Source organism: Colias croceus, chromosome 20 (genome assembly GCF_905220415.1).
Source record: "Colias croceus chromosome 20, ilColCroc2.1".
Classification (NCBI taxonomy): domain Eukaryota; kingdom Metazoa; phylum Arthropoda; class Insecta; order Lepidoptera; family Pieridae; genus Colias; species Colias croceus.
Genome location: NC_059556.1, coordinates 3,181,658 through 3,202,147, shown reverse-complemented (window position 1 = coordinate 3,202,147; position 20,490 = coordinate 3,181,658). Strand labels below are relative to the sequence as shown.

Genomic DNA, 20,490 nt, shown 5'->3' with positions numbered 1-20,490 from the left:
TATTATACAGATAGTTTTCAGTTTTCTTCGTAAATTTTGCATACAACATTCTTTATAAAATATAGCATTACAAACATCGTTACAAATACTAGCACTAGCTTTCCGCCCGCGGCTTCGCACGCGTTTTGAAAGATAAACCCGCATAGTTCCCGTTCCCGTGGTATTTCCGGGATAAAACCTATCCTATGTATTAATCCAAGTTACCTTCTATATGTGTGCTAAATTTCATTGTAATCGGTTCAGTAGTATTTGCATGAAAGAGTAAAAAACATACACACCTACACATATACATCCATCCTCACAAACTTTCGCATTTATAATTTAATTAGCGGTCCGCCCCGGCTTCGCCCGTGGTACATATTCACGTTTTCTCTACATAAGAACCATCCTCGAACTTCAAGGAATATTATAAAAAAAGAATTAACGAAATCGGTTAAGCCGTTCTCAAGTTATGCGCTTACCAACACATTTTGGGATTCATTTTTATATTATAGATTAGTAGAATTTAATATTATGTTAGAGCCCGATTTCTGTAACAAATTAAAATACAAATTATTTTATTATTAATTGTTTAAATAAATTGCCATGAATCCTAAATAATGCTTTTTCCTTTTTGCATTTTGTATAACATTCTACCTTATGTTTCTAATAATATGTATGTAATAACAAGATTGTATGAAGTAATGTGCCAAAAATCTACAAATTACACAACCGCCTATAACATTGACTAAAATTTAGTCTTGTAAGCATCACACATCTAAATAGGGCATTTACGGATATAAGCTAAAAATTAGAAATCAATTTTGCAAAAGTATTGAATCGAAGGCATTGATCCATTGGATCATTATTGTAAATTTAATAAAACCTCTATTTTTAATCGACATAGAAGTCGTTTACATTTACAACATATACAAGAATTGGTTAAGTAAATATGAATTTTAAATACAGGATAGCTTATATTATGTCGTATTTTATGAAATTGTTACAATGTTTTTTTCGTCATTTTGAAGAAAAAAGCAAACCAAACGCTGTACAATCGTGACATTAAAATTGTTGGCCTTTATTTTTAAAATATGTGTTAATTTTATCAATTGTGATGTGTTATGTTAATTAAAATGTTTGTAGTTAGCTAGTTATAAACTTAAGTGTTAGTTATAATAATTATTTAGCGATTAAACCTTTTGACTATTTCATCGATAGATCTGTGAATATTACCCACCTATTAGAAATGTGCCTTAAATAGTACAAAACGTTTTAACAAATAGGTACATTTGCTGGTTCAAATTTGTGACTGATCAATGAGAATTATGCGTATTTTTGTAATGTTTTATGGAAATAAATTGATTTTGAAATTAAAAATTTGTTTTATTACCAACTAGCTATGCCAAATACCTAGCCTATGTTACTCGTGGATAATGTAGCTTTCGAATGGTGAAAGAATTTTTAAAATCGGTCCCGTAGTTTATGAGCCTATTCATTACAATCAAACAAACAAAGTTTTCCTCTTTATAATATTAGTGTAGATAAGGTTTTTATAACCAAGCATGTAGCACGAAAATTACGCGTTTGTATTCGCATAAATATGATAGATATCTTTAACTTCCTTTTTTATGTCAGAGCAAGTAAAGGAGCAGAAGCATCTGATGTTAAGTGGTCACCACCGCCCATAAACACTAATAACACTGGTAGTGTACTTTTGCAAATTGCCGGCCTTTCAGGGAAAAAGCTCTTGAAAACCCTAATGTGGTAGCTGTTCGGAAACATTTTTTTATTGAATCCTAATTATTTTGAATACATCCATTGCTTATTATTACTTATTACAGTAAGTACTTTATTGTGATGTACAGAATCTTAGAATAATTATTAGTTTCATCAATATCATTACCAGCTAATATTTTTCAATTTTTCACTTTAAGAGGTGCTTGTAATTTACAGGTGTCTTAGAACTAAATAGAAAAACAGAAAGTTACCTAGTGCTTTATACTAGTGTGTATTCTGCACTATTCTGGGATTGTATCATCTTTATGAATTCATCAAAATCCGTTAGTTATTCGAACAATAAAATACTTCATGCAAAGGTAGATAATATTCATATGGATACATTAAATACATAGGTGGGCATTTTCACAAAAATGTATACCCCCCTGATTTTCAACTGTCCCTCGAATTCATTAAATTCTATATAATGAAGTAGTTGCCAGATTTATTTATATATGTTATCAAAGTGATTATACGTATACAATATTTTGTTTTTTTAACAAAAACTATGACAAAATCTAAAATAAAGTTAAGTTAATCATAAATAACAATTGAAAAAAGGGTAATTTTACGCTGTCCCCTGCTTACTCTTACGCGTTTATTAAATTATTTTTTAACTTTTTTGTAAGAAAGGTACCATCTTTTAAGGTTTTATTTGGTCCAGGATAATCAGTTACTGTGATAATAGTTAAAATATAATAACCTTATATAACAAAATAAAAGATAAAAAAATAAAAAATAAAATCAAAAAAATTGTCCTTCCCGGAACATTCAGTTGTGTCACCGATTTTCTAAAAAGAAAATTACTGTGGTTCAAATATTTTTGCATTACTGTCAACACCATAGCTACTGCTATGCAACTTATCAGGTTAGAAGCCCTCAGGGTCAAAAAACTGCTTAGAAGGAGTGCACGCGTGTTTGCAAGCCGCAGGGACCAAATTCTTCATTCAGGTATGTGACCATATTTTGGCTTATTTCTATCTATTTATCTTGTAGTATTTAGTTAATTTTGTTTTAAATGTTTTTATATGTAAGTTGATCAAAAGTTTTGATGAATATAAGTGTTGTGGTTATATTTTAAACCGTTTTTATTACTAGAGGATTATCAAATGTGACTTCCGCTGTGTGACTATTTGAGCGGTCACATATACGCTGAACGAAAAGTCACAACATGCCTGAACACATAAGAGCGGGCGCGCACGAGCAACTTAGTTGCCCGGCAACTATTTTGTCTCTGTCGCTGTCTCCTCGCAAAATTTTGAACGATGCGCACACGAAAGCGACAGCAACGCAACTTTTTCTTTAAAATTTTCTGCATTTATCAACATGGATTTTGAAGAGACGGTTGTGGTCTGTGCTCTTGTCCTTAGAAACCGAAGACGGCAGCGAAAAAGGCAATATTGGGTGCACCCATTATGGAGTGAGAGACTGACATTGGGGAAATTCCATACAATGTTTTTAAAATTGAGAACATTTCCAAAAAAATTTTTTCGCTACTTCAGAATGAGTATAGAAAGTTTTGATGAACTGTGCAGAATTTTACGACCTGGTATCGCTCATCAAGATACAAATATGAGATTTTTCTATGGCGTCGTTACTAGATTACGTTGCTGAATTTTGTTGAACTGTCAATGTTGCCTATTAAAATGGCTCTACTATAGACAGAAAACTACTAATAATAAAAATAACTTAATTAAAAACAATATTATTAATTTATTAAATAGGTTTGAAGTCGGTGCCAAGCACTAAGCACTTAGTATTAAGCCCGTGCATCAACATCAAACCTTTTTAGTAAATAACACATCTAAATAATATGTAGTAATTAATAATATCAATATCAATCTTTTTTATTTTTTACTTTTCCGTTTTTGAAGTCGGTTGTTTTTAACGAAGTTATTTTTATTTAATACTTTTTAGTGTATTTTTCAACACGAATCAAACGAGCCCAAACTCGATAAAGTTGAGTCAATATATTACTAAGTTCCTATGGCCACCTTCCGATTCCATCATCAAATCAGCTCTATGTCATGATAATGTTTCATCGCTATCCAATTTACATACGTATACAAAATTTCAGTTCAATCGGTTACCTGGAAATGAATCAAAGTTACTTGCTACATTTCAATTAAGTCATCGAGATCAGACAAAATGCTCACAAAATAAAAACTACTGGGCTTATCCGAATAAATTTTATGGGACCAATCCCACACCATTCTGCATCAAACAAAAAAAGAGTCACGTAAATCGGTTCAGAAACCTCGGAGTAATCGGTACATAAAAAAAATATACCGGCCGAATTGATAACCTCCTCCTTTTTTTTGAAGTCGGTTAAAACTACTGTGTACGAGAATAAATACGTTGACATAAATACGTATTATCGCTACGCCGGTTACGCGGCAACTGGCCGGCGGCCGCCGACAGGCAACATTTTTGTCGCCGTGCGCGCACTTGCATTGAAACCAATAGATAGGGCGACAGTTGCGTCGCGGGCTTGTCTCCGAACCCGCGGACAAAAAAGTCTCCCGGGAGTTGCGTCGCTACGTACGCGCACTTTCATACTAGCCCATGGCTGGAGAGACAAAATAGTTGCGGAGACAAAATAGTTGCGGAGACAAAGTTGCTCGTGCGCGCTAGCTCTAAAGCAATGTTTACATGGCGATTTTCTTGAGCTATAAAAATATTTTTCCAAGACATTTTTGACTGAGTAGGAAACTACGGCAAAAAGTAGATTTCAAAATAAAAATTATTTCCCCATACAAATCGCAACAGCTGATTGATCATTTTGCATGAGGAAGTAAAAATTTTTTTTGAAGAAAAAAAAGAAGCATTATGCAGAAAAAGAAACAAAATAAGCCAGCAGAACTAAGAATCTAGACAATGTGCCTTGTATAAGTAAGTACTAAAGATAATATGGGAACAAAAATTAATTTTTTTCACGATATTTTTCATTGGTTTTTTTTATTTACAGATTAACCTTCGTGTTTGCAGCGTCCACTGAAACAAGATTTTTTTATCCAATATGGTGATTGAGATTATTTAAGGTTAATATTATAAACGAATCACGAAGACTGATTATCGACTGATTAATTTGATTAGTGCCAATATAAAACATAAAAGAGACTTCTTATTCTTGAATCTTGATAGTAATTTACCCTTTAGATAAATAATAATAATGTGATGGCTTAAGCCCGAACTGATTGTGATAATTTAGTTTGAAGTTAAGTTAAGTTTATAATTATATTTATTATGTGTGCCTGCGTACTTTTTTTTCGCCATGTAAACGCACCCTTTCCCTTTTTGGGTATTCGGTTGTGTGACTGTCCCTATATTACGGAGCTGAATTTTTTAAATATTTCAGTAGATTTTACATTTAATGCCCTTCAAATCAGTCTCTTTAATGGAGAATAATACATAAGTGTAATATTTGTTGCCTTTTCTCTAAAAAAGTATCTAACATTTTCAATGTAAAGATAATAATGACAGTTAAAGTACCAGAGTCACAATACTGAATATACTATTGTTTTTTTTAATTAGCTTAGATCCAAAAGTTGGGAATAGTGAGTGTTTAAAATATACAAAATAACGATTTTAAGTTAATAAATAAACAATATCTAAAAATTCTTATATTTTGCACTGTTTTTCCAGCTACTGAATATAGTCACACAACTGATATAAAATTGCGAGACTTTCCATTGTGTCCTATTATTTTTACAGTTTTCTCATTTTAAACCCATCATATTATATGTTTTCTTGAAGTATATTGAATTTCCGTTTTAAAGAGACCAAAAAAAGTTTAAAATATAATACTATCAAAAAAAATATATTTTTCAAGGAGGGGGTACATTTTTGTGAAAATGCCCAGGTATTGTTAGGAATGGCAATTTATATTTCACTTAGGGGTTGGAATTCTAGGTATAACCATGTATAACTATGAAATAATGACTTTCATTAGCTAACTACCGCCTGCCGTGTATATTTCTCCCTCCTTGCTCCATTGTATTTTTAATCCTGTCTATTTATCATGACTAAATTTTCAAGTACCTATAACTTCTTCATGCCCCTTATGGTAGACTGGTTTTTAAAGAATTACCTATTAGTATGTATTATAATATTAATAATGGTCTTGTTAAAGGTGGAAAGTAGGTAGGTACCTACCTACCTACAAACGTAAAATTTATGAGGACCTTGTTAATTACTGGCGGTCCGTGTTCGTCCGTGGTACATAATACTAATTACTAATAGCCTACAGCCCTCAGAGATCACCCTATCCGATATTAGTTCTTTTAAAAAGACAAACTCTTCAGCTTTTTTTGTTATTCGTGTAACTACCTAATTTATTTCAGTTGGGATGTAACTACCTACTTCTTTCTAATTTTTTCTTTTCTTTTCAAACTTTCGATTTGTCTTGAACAATTATTGACATAGGAACAGTGACCGGGTTTTTCCATTCGCCACTACAACTACTTAATATATTTTTCAGAAATTACCAGTGGCGAGGCCACTCAAATTTATCAAATATTCATGTCCAATTACTTCTGTACGTACGCCTAATTTTAGAATCGTCTTTAAAAGAAAATCAATATCGCTGTGCGCATGTAAAGCCGCGCAGTTACGTAATTACAATGCAATATGATGCAAATTGCAATTATCTCGGCCTGGACAAATTATATACCCTCGATATAGAATCAATCAATCGAAATTAACAAAGGCATTCGCGGAAGGGCGTGTCTGCTTTTATTACTGCCATTAATTAATCCAGTAGATAGACTTTCTTTATTTCAGCTGCTATTATATTATATTTTGCTGCACAATAGGGAATATGTATATTTAATAGGTAAAATAAAGTAAGTAACTTCGCATTTGCAAATGGTTTCAAGTTATTTCATAAATTCATAGCATGAGGAACATGAGAAAAAGAAAAAGAATTAATCAAAATCTTAAATTTTATTCATATATTTTCACATTAAAAATCGTATGACATTTAAACTAAAATTTATTTTACGACATTTACACATACAGTCTTATAAAATAAATCAATTTAAAGAAAATATAATTACATGCACATTTACAAAGCCTCTATAACATTACATTTGAGTTTAACTCTAGATGTAACAATCATTCATATTACAGTTAGGTATCATATAAAACGTAATTATTAATTTAATATTATTAACAACCTTTTGTCAAATATCACCCAAGTGCAATATCAACAATTGTTATTTTGTGCCTTACATTTAAAACATAGACATCAGAATTTAAAGTCATACAATGTTTCTACAAAATACTAGTAAATCACATATAGTTAAATCATTACAATATCAATCCTTCTCGTAAATAGAAATAGCAAGTTTCGTTTTGAAATTTGTTATTTTTATTTTCGAGAATAAAAAACAATCTCATCTATTTCCAAATCAGGTAACAATACAAATAAAACTAAAACCTTCAAGTACACATAAAAAAGTTGACAATTTAAATAAAAAAATAATCTTACCCTAAATTCAGAATGACCAGCATTATTTTACAAACCGATGAGCAATGTAATCATTTTAAATTTTGAACAAGGAAAAGTAAGAAAGAATACTAATTTATTAAAAAAAGAAATAGAAAAACAGTATAAAAAGGAATTTTACAGAACAGTCCCTAGCTGATATGTAGGAAAAGTTTTAAACATACAAAATAATCAAACTAAAGTCTGTCAAGGAAAGGAAAGTCAGATCTCAAAAACATTGCTGAGTTAAATCATATCTAAAGAATACTTAGTCACTAGAAGAATCGGATTCTGAGCCACTGCTATCTGAGCAGCTACCACTGCTGCTTCCACTGTCAGAGTCGCTGTCGCTGTCCGAATCACTGTCAGACGAGGAACTGTCTGACGAAGATCCTGATGAAGACGATTCGTCATCGGAGCAGTCATCGCAGTTTGAGTAGCGCTTCTTTTTAGCCGGGATCTTGCATTTGCCGTCACTAAAACAAAATAAATTTGGTTATTTAATCAATTATTTATCAATTTAAATATTATAGAGTTATTAGTATATCACTGGATAGTTTAACTGTAAAACCATTATTAAAATTTCGTAGACAAGCAAGAGGTTCTAGAAAGAATTTATAAAAATGAGGGTAGTTCGAAAATGGCGGTTATATTTTAAAAAACGAACCTGCACTTTTCTTCCTTGGCTTTTAAATTCTTCTTCAGCACCTGCGTACGGGAAGGGCGGACGAGAATCTTGCGTTGTCCCGTGCATTCGTAGCTCCAATGTCCATATTGAAGACATTTTTGACAACGTATCCCTTGGGGGAAAGCGGCTGCCAACGCTGCTTGTCTGTGGATAAATCAATAATTATTAAACTGTTGAACACAAAATGAAGATGAAAACCAAACATTTTGTAAAACAATACCGTTTCTTTTGCGCTTGGTGTCTGTTGTAAGTTCCCAAAGTCATCTTGTTAAGAAAGTATCAACGTGGATCAAAAGCAATTTCTTATTTGCAGGTACGAATGAATGGCGATCAAGAACGTGTCCTGCACTTCCTGGATCCTCAAATGCAAGTGATCACAGCAAATGATGTAAAATAATAAAATGCAACAATACTCAATAGTCAAGCGTGGGCATCACAAATCATTGAAATTGACAGCTGACAGATTCCAGATTGACAAACAACATCATAACACTGAACTATTTTTTGTGAATTCTGTTAATTGTTATTGTTACGGCCCTTCATTATTTATATGTTGTAGAATGGAGACTAATTTGATATAATCAAATTGTAATTAATAAATAAGTAAATTAAGTGTATGTATGTTTTACTTTAACTGTCAAAAAATAATGAACGCAGTTTAACCTTACTTTGTCAAACTGTCAATTTAGTATCGAGAAAAATGTCAACTTTATAAATTTTGCGATTATTCCGTAATGAAAAATAATATTGCGTCGTTTAATGTTCCAATAAAAAAATGGCTAAATATATTGCGCAAATAATCGTTCTCGGTGCTCAGGTTGTTGGCAAAGCGTTTGCACGAGCTTTAAAGCAGGAAATTGCTGCATCGCAAGAAGCAGCTAAAAGAGCTGGTGGTGGACCTCAGGGAGCCAGGCGAGCTGCTGCAAATGCATCTACAGGTCTCACTTTAGAAGAAGCTATGCAAATTCTTAACATAGAGAAATTAGATCCAGAAAAGATCAAGAATAACTATGAACACTTATTCAATGTGAATGACAAGTCTAAAGGAGGTTCATTTTATTTACAATCAAAAATTGTTCGAGCTAAAGAGAGAATAGATACAGAATTTAAGGATAAACAAACCCAAGATAGCCAAAGTCAAGCAAATCCATCATGAACTCATCAACATAGAACTGTGATTGGATAGTTATAATTTTGAAAGTTGTATATTTTGTAGTTTTCTGTTGAGTAAAACGAATTTGTTTTATAAAATATTTTATTTGTAGAAAATGGACACAATAGTGACTAGAATACATCAGTCTTCATACATATATTATGTTGGTTATGTGTATTACAAAATTTTGACATACTAGATAGCCATACTTAGACGCGTAAGCATGTTATAGATCAATAAATTTTGCTAAGCAATCAATTCTTTGTTGGTTATATTATTTATTTTTAAAGATAACTGTTACCATTGTTTGCATTAAGCATCTGTTTATAATGACAATAATCTTGCATAAAAGCTTCCCTATACATTTCTTATAGTTTTATTAATGCTAAATAAACACTATGGATGATACAAATATTTTGTGCAAAATACAGTCATTTTATTTTTAAAACTTCACCTCAGTAATAAATAAAAAGCACAACCTATTTTGACGATGAAAGTGATATGATACACATAATATAATTATGATTAAAATTGACTTTAAAATAATATAAATCAATATAATAAATTGTACTTTACAGTCACTTCATTTATAAAATATAATGTTTTCTTGTTATCATAAACTTTTGTGCACTTTAAATGCTTGACTAGATAGAATTATAATATTTGGTATGTGAATAATATGGAAGATGGTATACAGGAAGATGATAATTTGAGTCTTTCCTTCTACAAACGAATGGTCTTACAAATAAAATGTTACCCATTCACTATTCAATGGATTAGTTATTGCAATAACCTGTCTTGTTTTTATGATTGACGTTTCATGTGAGCAAGAGCAGGACACAGCTATGGTAGAAAATGGTAGAAATTTATCCATTGTTTAACTTTTTATTAGTAAGACCGTAATACATTAATTATTATTTAAATCATTCTCATACACCTAAGATTAAAATCAAGTAAAATACTTTCAAAAATTCACTCCCATTAAGTCTTATCAGTTTTTGATCCCATTTTTTCCATTCCTTGTTTTTCCAACTCTTCCATTTAACATAAATACTAGGTTAAAAAAGCTGACTAGATATGTAAACACTTATACCTTTGTATTTCATTCTAATTTAATATTTAGTATACATTATGGCAGTGTTTATTAGCTAATTGTATAAACTTCCCTTTTATATAAGTAGGGTTTAACACAATTACTAAAACAAAAGGAATGTTTAATATCAGTTCTTGTTTTTTGCTAAATTTGTTCCAAAAAAAAAAAAAAATATATCCTCTTTTCTAATTATAGCTTGAATGATGGCAATTGAATACAATTGGTAATTTAAGTATATCGGATTGGTGCAAGATAAATATTTTAAAACTGGCAAATCATGCAATATCCAATCATATTTCATATCTGCAATATCAGCACACATGGCACCTTTACTGTTCCTCATATAGTCTATGGTTTAACGTCCATCAAAACAACAACTTCATACGGACTACATTCAGACATACCCAACACATTACAAAGCCAGCCGTAAAAGCCCTTTTCAAAGTCACACACATCCTTCCACCAATTTGCCCCACTGAAAGTTAACTGTACTATACCTGCGTACAATCCAAGTCCCATAGTAAATATGACAATCAAGAATGGATATGCCAAAATAACTATTGGTGCCAAGAATACCTTCTTGACGCAGCTAAATTCTTCTGTAACATTAGAGAAAATGTTGTACCAAGCCAATGTGCCGATATAAAATGAATAAGCTGCAGAGATAAATGCAACAAATGGCACACACACCAAACTGAATAGAAATATATGTGGTCCATTATACAGAGAGCATTTCGACACATCCATTTTGCTTAATTCGTCAGCTACAATAGACGCTTCAATGATTTCAAGTTCCTCTCTAGAAATGTTGAGTTTTACGTCTACATTTTGGCCCTTCTTCTTTCCACGTTTGATAGTTCCTGTCATGGTTAGATAGCTGTCCTTGCTCTCAGATAGAGAGCAATCAGGAGTAAGAGAAGCTTCAGAATCCACTCTTAATGCAGTCACTTCAGTCTCCGTATTATCAGATTCAGTTATCCCAGATACAATATTGACCCTTTTCTTTCTCTTAGCACTATTTTTCAAGCTATCGGTCATTGGGCCCATTTCAAAACTGTTTTCCGAGTGAGTTTGTGATAGGCTGTTAGGTGTTGGACAAGAGCTTTCATTGTTTTCGGAATTGAGTATGCGGCAACTCTTTTGCAATTCATTATCTTCACGCAAGTCTCCATGACTAGAGCATGCATCGGACGAATTTTCGTATATAGGCGATAGGTCAATTATTTCACGGCTGTTGTTTAATTGTTGGTATCCATTCTTCTGTACCGACTTCGCTTGATCGTTTATTTCATTTAAATCCTCATCGTGGACATCATTGATGATGGGTAAATTTATTTTCATATTGGATTTTAGACCCTCCATGGTAGAATGTATTATACCGTTAGCAACATGTTCGGAAACAGGTGATAAACCATTTTTATATTTTGTGGGTACTTCAGCTGCGTCAGCGACACCCTGTCCAAATAAAAAAAAAAATTATTATCGTTCTTATTATAATAAAATAAAGTAACTACATATAGGTACACTGTTTTTTTTTAAATTTGAGTTTCTATAACTATGTATTTATTTTAGTGGATTTCTTAATTAAAAAGGACCCATTGAATTAAACTATTATATCAAAACTATCAAAATAAAATAGCTCACTCAAAAGAGAAGCAAAACAAGCGCGCAAAAAATTACAAAAACGAAATAAATTGTATAGAAGTGATAAAACATAGGTAACAAACCAAACAAAACAAACCTGAACAGTTATTATGTGATCGACATGACCAGCGATTGAGTTTTGCTTCTTCCCGTTACGTTTCTTAGGAAGAATAAATAGTGGCTGCTCAACTTTAGCCATAATACTCAAAATCGATCTAAAATCTGAATACACAACTGAATGGGACGAAGGCGATAGTTTTCAATGCAATATTATTTTAAAAGTATAATCCTAATCCTAAATGTATAAGAAGCAGCAAATCACTTTTTCAAACTAATATTGTCGAGTTTAATTCATAATTTGTTGCTTCAAGATCAAGAATGGTAAACCAAAACAAATTTCTCCATTTTCCTATTTTTCCAAGCTACCACAGAGCAAGTAATATAAGAGCTACCTGGAAAATCAATTAGTGTTACAATATATAAAAACTACAACAATATAAATTTAATTAATATAATTTCGGCGAACAAATTTAACATTCAGTTTAACTGAAAAATCTTATTGGGAAAAAATATTTATTTTAATTGGAAAGACAAATAATTATTATTGATTTTATTCACATTTTATTACATTCATAAACATGACAAATGAGTTTGACCTTTTACTCCTGTCAATTTCAAGTCGCTGCAGTCGCTCTGAGTCGCTCAGAGCCGCTGTTGAAGTTTTGACTTTTGTGATAACCTAGAAAATCTACGATCTACGCTGGAATCTGCTGGAAATTAAAAACAATTGATATTAAACTGATATTGACTATTGGTAACAAAATATTAAAAAGGACATAATAAAGTAGCTTTAATCTTTCATTATAACAATGTTAAAGGTATTTTACAATGACAATTTATGTTAAAAGTACAGTTTAAAAATGTAAACAAATCCATAACCTATATTGTGTAAGAAATTTACAATAATTATTATATTATGTGTTTCAAGGGTATGGTGAGCTTGGTTACTGGAGGAGCGTCAGGTCTTGGTAAAGCTACAGTAGAGACATTTGTTAAACATGGTGGAAAAGTAGTTATATTGGATATCCAGGGAACAAGAGCTGAAGAAGTAGCAAAATCTCTTGGTGAAAACGTTATAGCCTCTAAAGGCTGCGTAAGTATTCTTTACCTCCACCTCTTACCTTTATATGATTATTAATAGCCTTATTTAATTGAGATAGGGAATTTACATAATCTCCTTTAACTATATAGGAAGTTGTGAAACCGAAAAAAAATTCGATGAAATTGTTATTTCATATTTATATGAATATTTATATGAATGTAAATTCCTTATATAATTGTGATTTTCATATGCATATTAATACTTCTTATTTTAGAGATTACATTATATTGAACTGTAGAGCTTTTTAATAAAATATTTTATTCTTTTAAGGTAACTTCGGAAGAAGACGTAAAAAAGGCATTAGACATTGTAAAGTCTAAGTTTGGAAGACTTGACAATTTAATTAACTGTGCTGGATTTTCACACAGCCATCAAGTGTATAATTTCTATAAAGATAGACCATCAGATTTAGAGCATTTTGCAAAATGTGTTAATGTAAGTTGTTTATCTAAATTATGTTAACTAATTTCAAGTTATACTTTGATTATCAAAGTTATACTTTGATTATATAAGATACTAGTGGTCCTCCCCGGCTTCGCCCGTGGATTTCGCAATAAAAGGTAGCCTATGTCCTTTCTCGGGTTTCAAAATATCTCCATACCAAATTTCATGCAAATTGGTTCAGTAGTTTAGGCGTGATTGAGTAACAGACAGACAGACAGAGTTACTTTCGCATTTATAATATTATATTAGTATGGATGATTGAAAGCTCTCTGTTGTTGGGAACTTTGTATTGCATCATTTATGATCATACAAATTATTTCGCTTGTCGCACCTTCTTGTGTGCTGCATGCTTTTACTAGCCCGCTTTGATTATTATAATATGTGACTATAATATTTTGTAAAATTAAATTGTAAAACTGACATGATTTAAAAGAGCAACTATGGAGTTTCTTGTCGGTTCTTCTCCGTAGATACTGTTTTCCGAATCGGTGGTAAATGTTAAAAATATGTAATGACGTTTCAAAAGTGCTTCTAGAAGAAGTCTTATTGAATAAATAAATGTTTCAGTTTGAGTTTGATTAAGAGGTTTTGTCACAGTAATCTAGAAGATATATTTGAAATTTAATGTTACTACTGTTAATACAAATATAAAAATAGGTTTTTATTTTTCTTAAAATATTTATATTCAATATAGTTAACTAGCTTACCGCCCACGGCTTCGCCCGCTTTGTCTAAAACCTAATAAATTACATAATAAAACCTTCCTCTTGAATCACTCTATCTATTAAAAAAAAAAGCATCAAAATCCGTTGCTTAGTTTTAAAGATTTAAGCATACAAAGGGACATAGGGACAGAGAAACGACTTTGTTTTATACTTTGTATTATAATTATTGTAAGACAATGTGTTTTGTAAATCGTTGAATGATCCGAAATTCTTAATTATGCTAAGAAACGTAACTAAAACAATATCTCTAAAATACTCTTCCAGGTAAATACAATAGGCACATTCAACACAATTCGTCTGTCCGTCGCCCTAATGGGTAAGAACAAACCCTCAGCCGATGGTCAAAGGGGTGTGATCGTTAACACAGCAGCCACTATAGCAATGGAGGGTGATATTGGACAAGCGGCATATGCTGCGTCCACGGCTGCGATCATTGGAATGACGCTGCCGATAGCAAGGGATCTGGCATCGCAGGGGATAAGGAATGTTACTATAGCGCCTGGTAAGTGTAATCTGTATATTGTTAATTATATAGGGATTGATTTAGACGTGTGAAAATGAAATAACATTTTTTAAACATTTTTTGAACTGGAGAACAACTCGACCAATGCAACAATTTATTTTGATAGAAAACATGAAAAAGCCTCAAAAGGGCATAATGCCTGCTTATTTATTTGATCTCATAAGTCTATGTATACATATTTGAAAACAGCATAAAAATGTGTAGGGCTAAATAAAAAATTAAGGTGTTATGTTTTATACATTTTTAATATAAAAATTCCATGTTTTTCAGGTATATTTGAAACACCATTAGTATCATATTTGCCAGAGAAGATGATAGAGTTCATCAAGAGAATGACACCGTTCCCTTCGAGGTTAGGCAAGCCAGAGGAATTTGCGCATTTAGTAACAAGCATAATAGAGAATCCAATGTTAAACGGTGAAGTTATAAGATTAGATGGTGCTCAGAGATGGTTCCCGCTATAGGTTATAAGTTCAATGAATTAGTGTAGATAATAAGACTGTTAATAAATGTTTATCATAGAAATTTTGTTTTTTTACTACGAACATTAGTTGGGGTCTGTTGTAAAGGATTAAGGTTGCTTTTCTATCAATAATGTGCCAGGATGTGTAGCGAGGAATGTATTTCTAAACAACCAATAGTGTCGCTTGAAACACTAAACGCTGCAAAGTTCAAACTAAATGAAGCGATATGATTGGTTATATAAAACCATATTCCAAAAATGCACCCTAAAAATGAAACAAGTACCCTACTTGTAGTTCAAAACTAAAGAATCTGACATGTGTAAAATGGAGGAAAACGTATTGAATTTTAAATCTAAAATATTTTTCCTATTATATATATTCCGACTTCGCGCGTGGTGTACTGATACAAACAAAGACAAAAGACAAAGAGCATAGGTTTATTGCTCTTTGGAATTTGGATACAATAATATTATGATCTGTCTACACAATAATTATCCAGTATTATATTTGTGCTTAGTGCACTTAATGATTAGGTACAAAGAATAAGTATTTTTGAAATCCAGTCCAGTATGAATGAGATTAGCGCCTCAAGCAACAAATGTGATATTAATAATTTGGTAGTGGCTCATATAACGACAGAGTCACGGGTAGTTTGTAGACTTATTCCGCGAATTTCTGTAGATGTATAAACTCGTAGTTACTAAAAGATGATACATTTGCGGGTCGTTAGTTCTGACTTTGGGAGTAATGGGATAGGAAGCATTGCATTTTTGCATCATGACATGGCTATATGGCTATGCCCTTTTAGTTCGAACTTTGAGCATTAGTCGCAGTTAATTTGATAACGATAAGGAGTTATTTAAATTTAGTAGACGTAACTGCTACTAGCAAAGGTTTTTGGATCTGGCAACTATAACATGTTTTCTAAACTTTTGGCTTTTTGAAATACCTAGCTATCGTACTTATTTTAGATTTTTTATTCATACAGGAAGTCAATAGCACAGAGCAAGTAATATAGTCAATAGACTGTAATCCAATTTGACCCCAATATTCTGGGCCAATACCTACTCAGTAAAAGGTTCTCAGAGGTAGCATCATTTAACTTGTGTTACTTTATACTTATTCATAGAGTAAAATGAATAACGCACGTATGAACATAGACTGAGATTCTAGGCAATATTTTCAGACAAAACATTTCATATTACTATTCCAATTTAGAAACAGTTATGGCAAAATACTTGACGCGACAAAATTCACTACACATCGTAGATTGTTATTTTTATTGCTAGGAACAACATTTTATGTGAATATTTTGTTATTTCTGTTATGTTTTCGTGATTGCTTTGCGTTTACTTCCATCGCAAATTTAAACTATGGTTGAGAATACTGAATATTATTTAGGTCTTGAAGTGACTGTCCCGTTGGTTTAGACATGACCCATGTTTGACAATATGTAATATGTTTAGAGAAAGGTCCTAGGTTCTAAAATATTTTATTTGCCGCTTGTCCCGACTTCGCCCGGTTTAGAAAAAAAAAAACCTACGAACGATTAACCTAAGTACTATAGAAAAAATGTAGTCATCCAAAAGCAAAAGTATTTATGAACACGAATTAACTGAAAAACAAGAAGGTTTGCAGTTTAAAGTAACTAACGTCAATTGTTGCATTACACTCGTGATCGAGTGCAAGATTGTTTTTTTATTCGATCCTAGCTGCTGTACCCCGCGGTTTTACTTTGCTCCGCTCCTTTTGGTCTTAGCGTGATGTTAGCCTTGCTCGATAAATGGGCTATCTAGAACTAAATAATCATTCATATCGGACCCTATGATTCGCAAGGTTAGCGCGATCAAGCAAAAAAACAATCTCTTCACTTTATAAATTAGTAGAGTATAGATACATTTCTAAGGTGTTGCTATTTAAAGTTAGATGTAGTTAACTTGGTAAATAGTCAAGTGCCAAGAATCAGAATGAAAGCCTGAATAAAAATGAAATTTGAAACATAAAATAAGAAGAAACATAAAACTGGACAAACGACCGCATTAGAATATGGAAATTACATTGAACTTAAATAAAAACAACAATAACAATATGTACCTACTTTAATCCACGCACATATTTACGATTGCCATAAAACAAAATGAATAAGGGTGTATCACATTGATTTTAAAGACACCCAAGGCAGGCGTTTTTAAAATAAATATTGTTCGATGTCCCGCTGTGGCCGTATTCAGCCACCGTCAGTTTGACAGATAAAGCTATAAAAACATTGATATACGTTTAAGACCGCCAATCTATAGAAGTACGATCTAAAATTCCTTGTAGACTGTAATCGTAGCACATCTTAATATATATAAATCTCGTGTCACAATGTTTGTCCTCAATGGACTCCTAAACCACTTAACCGATTATAATAAAATTCGCACACCATGTGCAGTTCGATCCAACTTGAGAGATAGGATAGTTTAAAGCACAAAGCGGGCGAAGCCGCGGGCGGAAAGCTAGTTAAACTATATTATTTTATTATTGTTGTGTTTGTAAGTGAATTAAAATATGATTTTGTTGTCTATATTATACAGGCATTCATTTGGGTGTCGTAAATGAATATTTCGGAAAATTTTCAAATGACTCTATATTCCATTTTTTCCGTTATTATATATATTCATATTCCATTTATTATAATATATTTATTATTTATTTAATTTTGTAAAATTGCAAGAGATAGCTTCCGCTATATTTAGCAGCATTGAATTTATAAGGTTGCTCTAGTTTTGTGTAGGAACGTTAAAATATAAAGGTAAAACAATTATTTATAAGCCAACAGTTTATTCAATGTAAAAGGAATTTTTATCTTCATTTGAATCAACCTAAAACTTTAGAATGTCATACAACCTCATGGAGTGTGGATAATTTATAAGCGCAAAGGGATTTTAACTCAATTCCCCGGGAATAAAGATGGAAATACAATAGCGAAATCTCTTTTAATGGCTCCTTGGCCATCAATCACAAAGCCCTCGTGATACAGTTCTAGATTTTGTATTTAAATATAATAGTGTAAAAGATTGTATCAAATGCAAAACTCGACTTGAAAGTCATTTAAAAGTATGACGCAGAGATTTGAATTAAAATATTTCGTATTACATTATGGACTTGATCGATAAATCACAATTATGATTTCACTAGCTTCCGCCCGCGACTCCGTCCGCGCGGATGTCGATCTTCGCGTGGATGGTTTATTTCTCCATTTTGAGTAACTCTGACAATAATTAAACATCTTATAAATATCTATTGGACCCAAATACGGCTAGGCCTATAATAATACGCAACGTGTGTTCGCGGTTCTACAGAACAACGTCTATAAAACTGAAAAGTTAAGATTAATTTTTTTCTACGTATTTTTCCAGGATAAAAAGTATCCTATTTTACGCCCAGGATAATAAGGTATAATTATACCAAGTTTCATCGAAATCGAACCGTTAGTTTTCACGTGATGCCTTCACATACAGACAGACAGACAGACAGACAGACAGACAGACGGACAAAAAATTTTTTAATCACATATTTGGGTTTGGTATCGATCCAGTAACACCCCCTGGTATTTATTTTTTCAATATTTTCAATGTACAGAATTGACCCTTCTACAGATTTATTATATGTATAGATTAGCACGCATTGTAATATTGTGTCCTGACTTTAAACGTGTGTATAAACCACAGGTAATAGTACTATTATATAAGTATGTAATAGTACTTTAGGTAAATATAACTATATACGGTATACCTAAACATTTACCAAATGGTAGAAATTCCTAAACATTTACGAAGGCCTCTTATGGATTCCGTCATGCACAAATATCTATAAATAATGTAAGCTTTATAGATTTAGCCTCATTCGTTCGAAGATGTTTATCTCTGAAGATGACAAAAGTGAAATATGGCAGAGTGCATTCCGTGCACGAATCATATCGTAATTGCCTGTTGTAGGGTAACTTATGATAAAAATAACTGTTTAGAGATTCTTCCTAAAGATCTGGATCAGGTTTTAGCGCAAGCGTTTTGCTTTTTATTGTTATACATTTTAATGTCGCTTGTTGCACGGTTAGTTTTAATGTTAGTTCAGACACCGATACGGTTTTATCTCGCTTTTGAATGTTTGCTTTTGGAGGTGAAAATAAGTGACCATAAATAGTGAATATGTTTTCTAGAAGTTTTTCACACTAACACTTTCTGTTGATAACATGGATTGTAAAAGAGTATAATAGAAAATTTTGCGATAGAGATTCGACTCTATCATCTAATTATTATCAATAAAAAGTAGAAGAAATAATTAGTTTTTATCCAACTATTATTTCAAACACTTAAATATTACAGTACTTCACTTGTTATATAATAACAGTTTTAAAATGATATAACCACACACAGCGACAGTGGAGCAACTTATTTAACAATTTCCAACTTAATTGTTGCGCCAATTACGAACAAGATTCAAAAGAATCGGCCGCTTGTTACGAACATATTTTAGACATAATTTTTTGCTCCAAATTACCAGTTTTACAAAATGCCATGTTAATTTAAATATTTCTAAGTAAGAATATTTGACCACCATCACCTTGTACTAGAGGATAATATTTTGATACAACGAAGAACCTAACAGTGACTGTTTCGTAAGAGATTTATGCAAGAAAAACTTTTGAATGCATTAATTCGATAAATAAAAATCAATACACAAATGACCTTATCGTGTCCAATTAAATTAATGTTTTTCATTTATCATTTATAACTTTTATAGTTAAACAGCGTTAATGTATTTACGTAACGTATACGTATGTGAGCATTTTGTGTTACATTAGTAATTATTATTGTATTCAGCTTTCAGTTTCTTTTTAGTCGTGATTCTTTCTACTTTTATTAAAGTTCTATGTACGATAACATTAATTAAAAACCGATTTTTATCAGCTATTATTAATTTCTACATTTCAAATTTCAAATAATTATAACTTTTAATATTTAACAGTAATTTTACGATGAAATAACAATTCTAAATACTTAGCTATTGTACGCGTTTAGTAAAACACAAATAAATTATGAACTTACAGTAAATGGCAGTTTAAAGGTTATTTGAGTACTAATTGGCACTAAACGTAAATTGAATTGATCTATTAAACGTTTAATCTGAAATATATTTCGCACACCGCGTCTAATAATAATTAGTATTTCTAATATTTTTCTTATTACGTACTTAATATTATAATTACAAAAGTTAAAATAGAATGACCTTTATAAACTTTCGAGCCATTTGTCTTTGTCTTGATTATCTATAGAAATCTGGCTTACGCCAGAAGATCATTTGAG

General features: G+C 31.6%; 4 protein-coding genes and 1 long non-coding RNA gene across 5 annotated transcripts; 3 read left to right on the top strand and 2 right to left on the bottom strand.

The window, feature by feature from the left end:
- Positions 1 to 2,381: 2,381 nt before the first annotated feature.
- On the top strand, positions 2,382 to 5,011 carry LOC123700936. Its single transcript, XR_006752664.1, has 2 exons — positions 2,382 to 2,709; positions 4,727 to 5,011. It is a non-coding gene; the product is annotated as an uncharacterized LOC123700936 (long non-coding RNA).
- A 1,722-nt stretch (positions 5,012 to 6,733) lies between these two features.
- LOC123700830 (zinc finger CCHC domain-containing protein 10) lies at positions 6,734 to 8,397 on the bottom strand. Its single transcript, XM_045648173.1, has 3 exons — positions 8,155 to 8,397; positions 7,914 to 8,078; positions 6,734 to 7,722 (listed from the first exon to the last, which is right to left on the bottom strand). The coding sequence occupies exons 1-3, from the start codon at positions 8,196 to 8,198 to the stop codon at positions 7,515 to 7,517; spliced, it is 417 nt and encodes a 138-aa protein (XP_045504129.1). The 5' UTR covers positions 8,199 to 8,397; the 3' UTR covers positions 6,734 to 7,514.
- Positions 8,398 to 8,617: 220 nt separating this feature from the next.
- On the top strand, positions 8,618 to 9,345 carry LOC123700831 (mitochondrial import inner membrane translocase subunit Tim16). The gene has a single exon (XM_045648174.1). The coding sequence runs from the start codon at positions 8,710 to 8,712 to the stop codon at positions 9,088 to 9,090; it is 381 nt and encodes a 126-aa protein (XP_045504130.1). The 5' UTR covers positions 8,618 to 8,709; the 3' UTR covers positions 9,091 to 9,345.
- A 92-nt stretch (positions 9,346 to 9,437) lies between these two features.
- Positions 9,438 to 12,111, bottom strand: LOC123700829. Its single transcript, XM_045648172.1, has 2 exons — positions 11,922 to 12,111; positions 9,438 to 11,635 (listed from the first exon to the last, which is right to left on the bottom strand). The coding sequence occupies exons 1-2, from the start codon at positions 12,021 to 12,023 to the stop codon at positions 10,529 to 10,531; spliced, it is 1,209 nt and encodes a 402-aa protein (XP_045504128.1). The 5' UTR covers positions 12,024 to 12,111; the 3' UTR covers positions 9,438 to 10,528.
- A 466-nt stretch (positions 12,112 to 12,577) lies between these two features.
- Positions 12,578 to 15,201, top strand: LOC123700762 (3-hydroxyacyl-CoA dehydrogenase type-2-like). The gene is made up of 5 exons (XM_045648084.1): positions 12,578 to 12,702; positions 12,813 to 12,977; positions 13,257 to 13,421; positions 14,420 to 14,657; positions 14,949 to 15,201. Exons 1-5 carry the CDS (start codon positions 12,694 to 12,696, stop codon positions 15,140 to 15,142), a joined length of 771 nt encoding a protein of 256 aa, XP_045504040.1. The 5' UTR covers positions 12,578 to 12,693; the 3' UTR covers positions 15,143 to 15,201.
- The last annotated feature ends 5,289 nt before the right edge of the window (positions 15,202 to 20,490 follow it).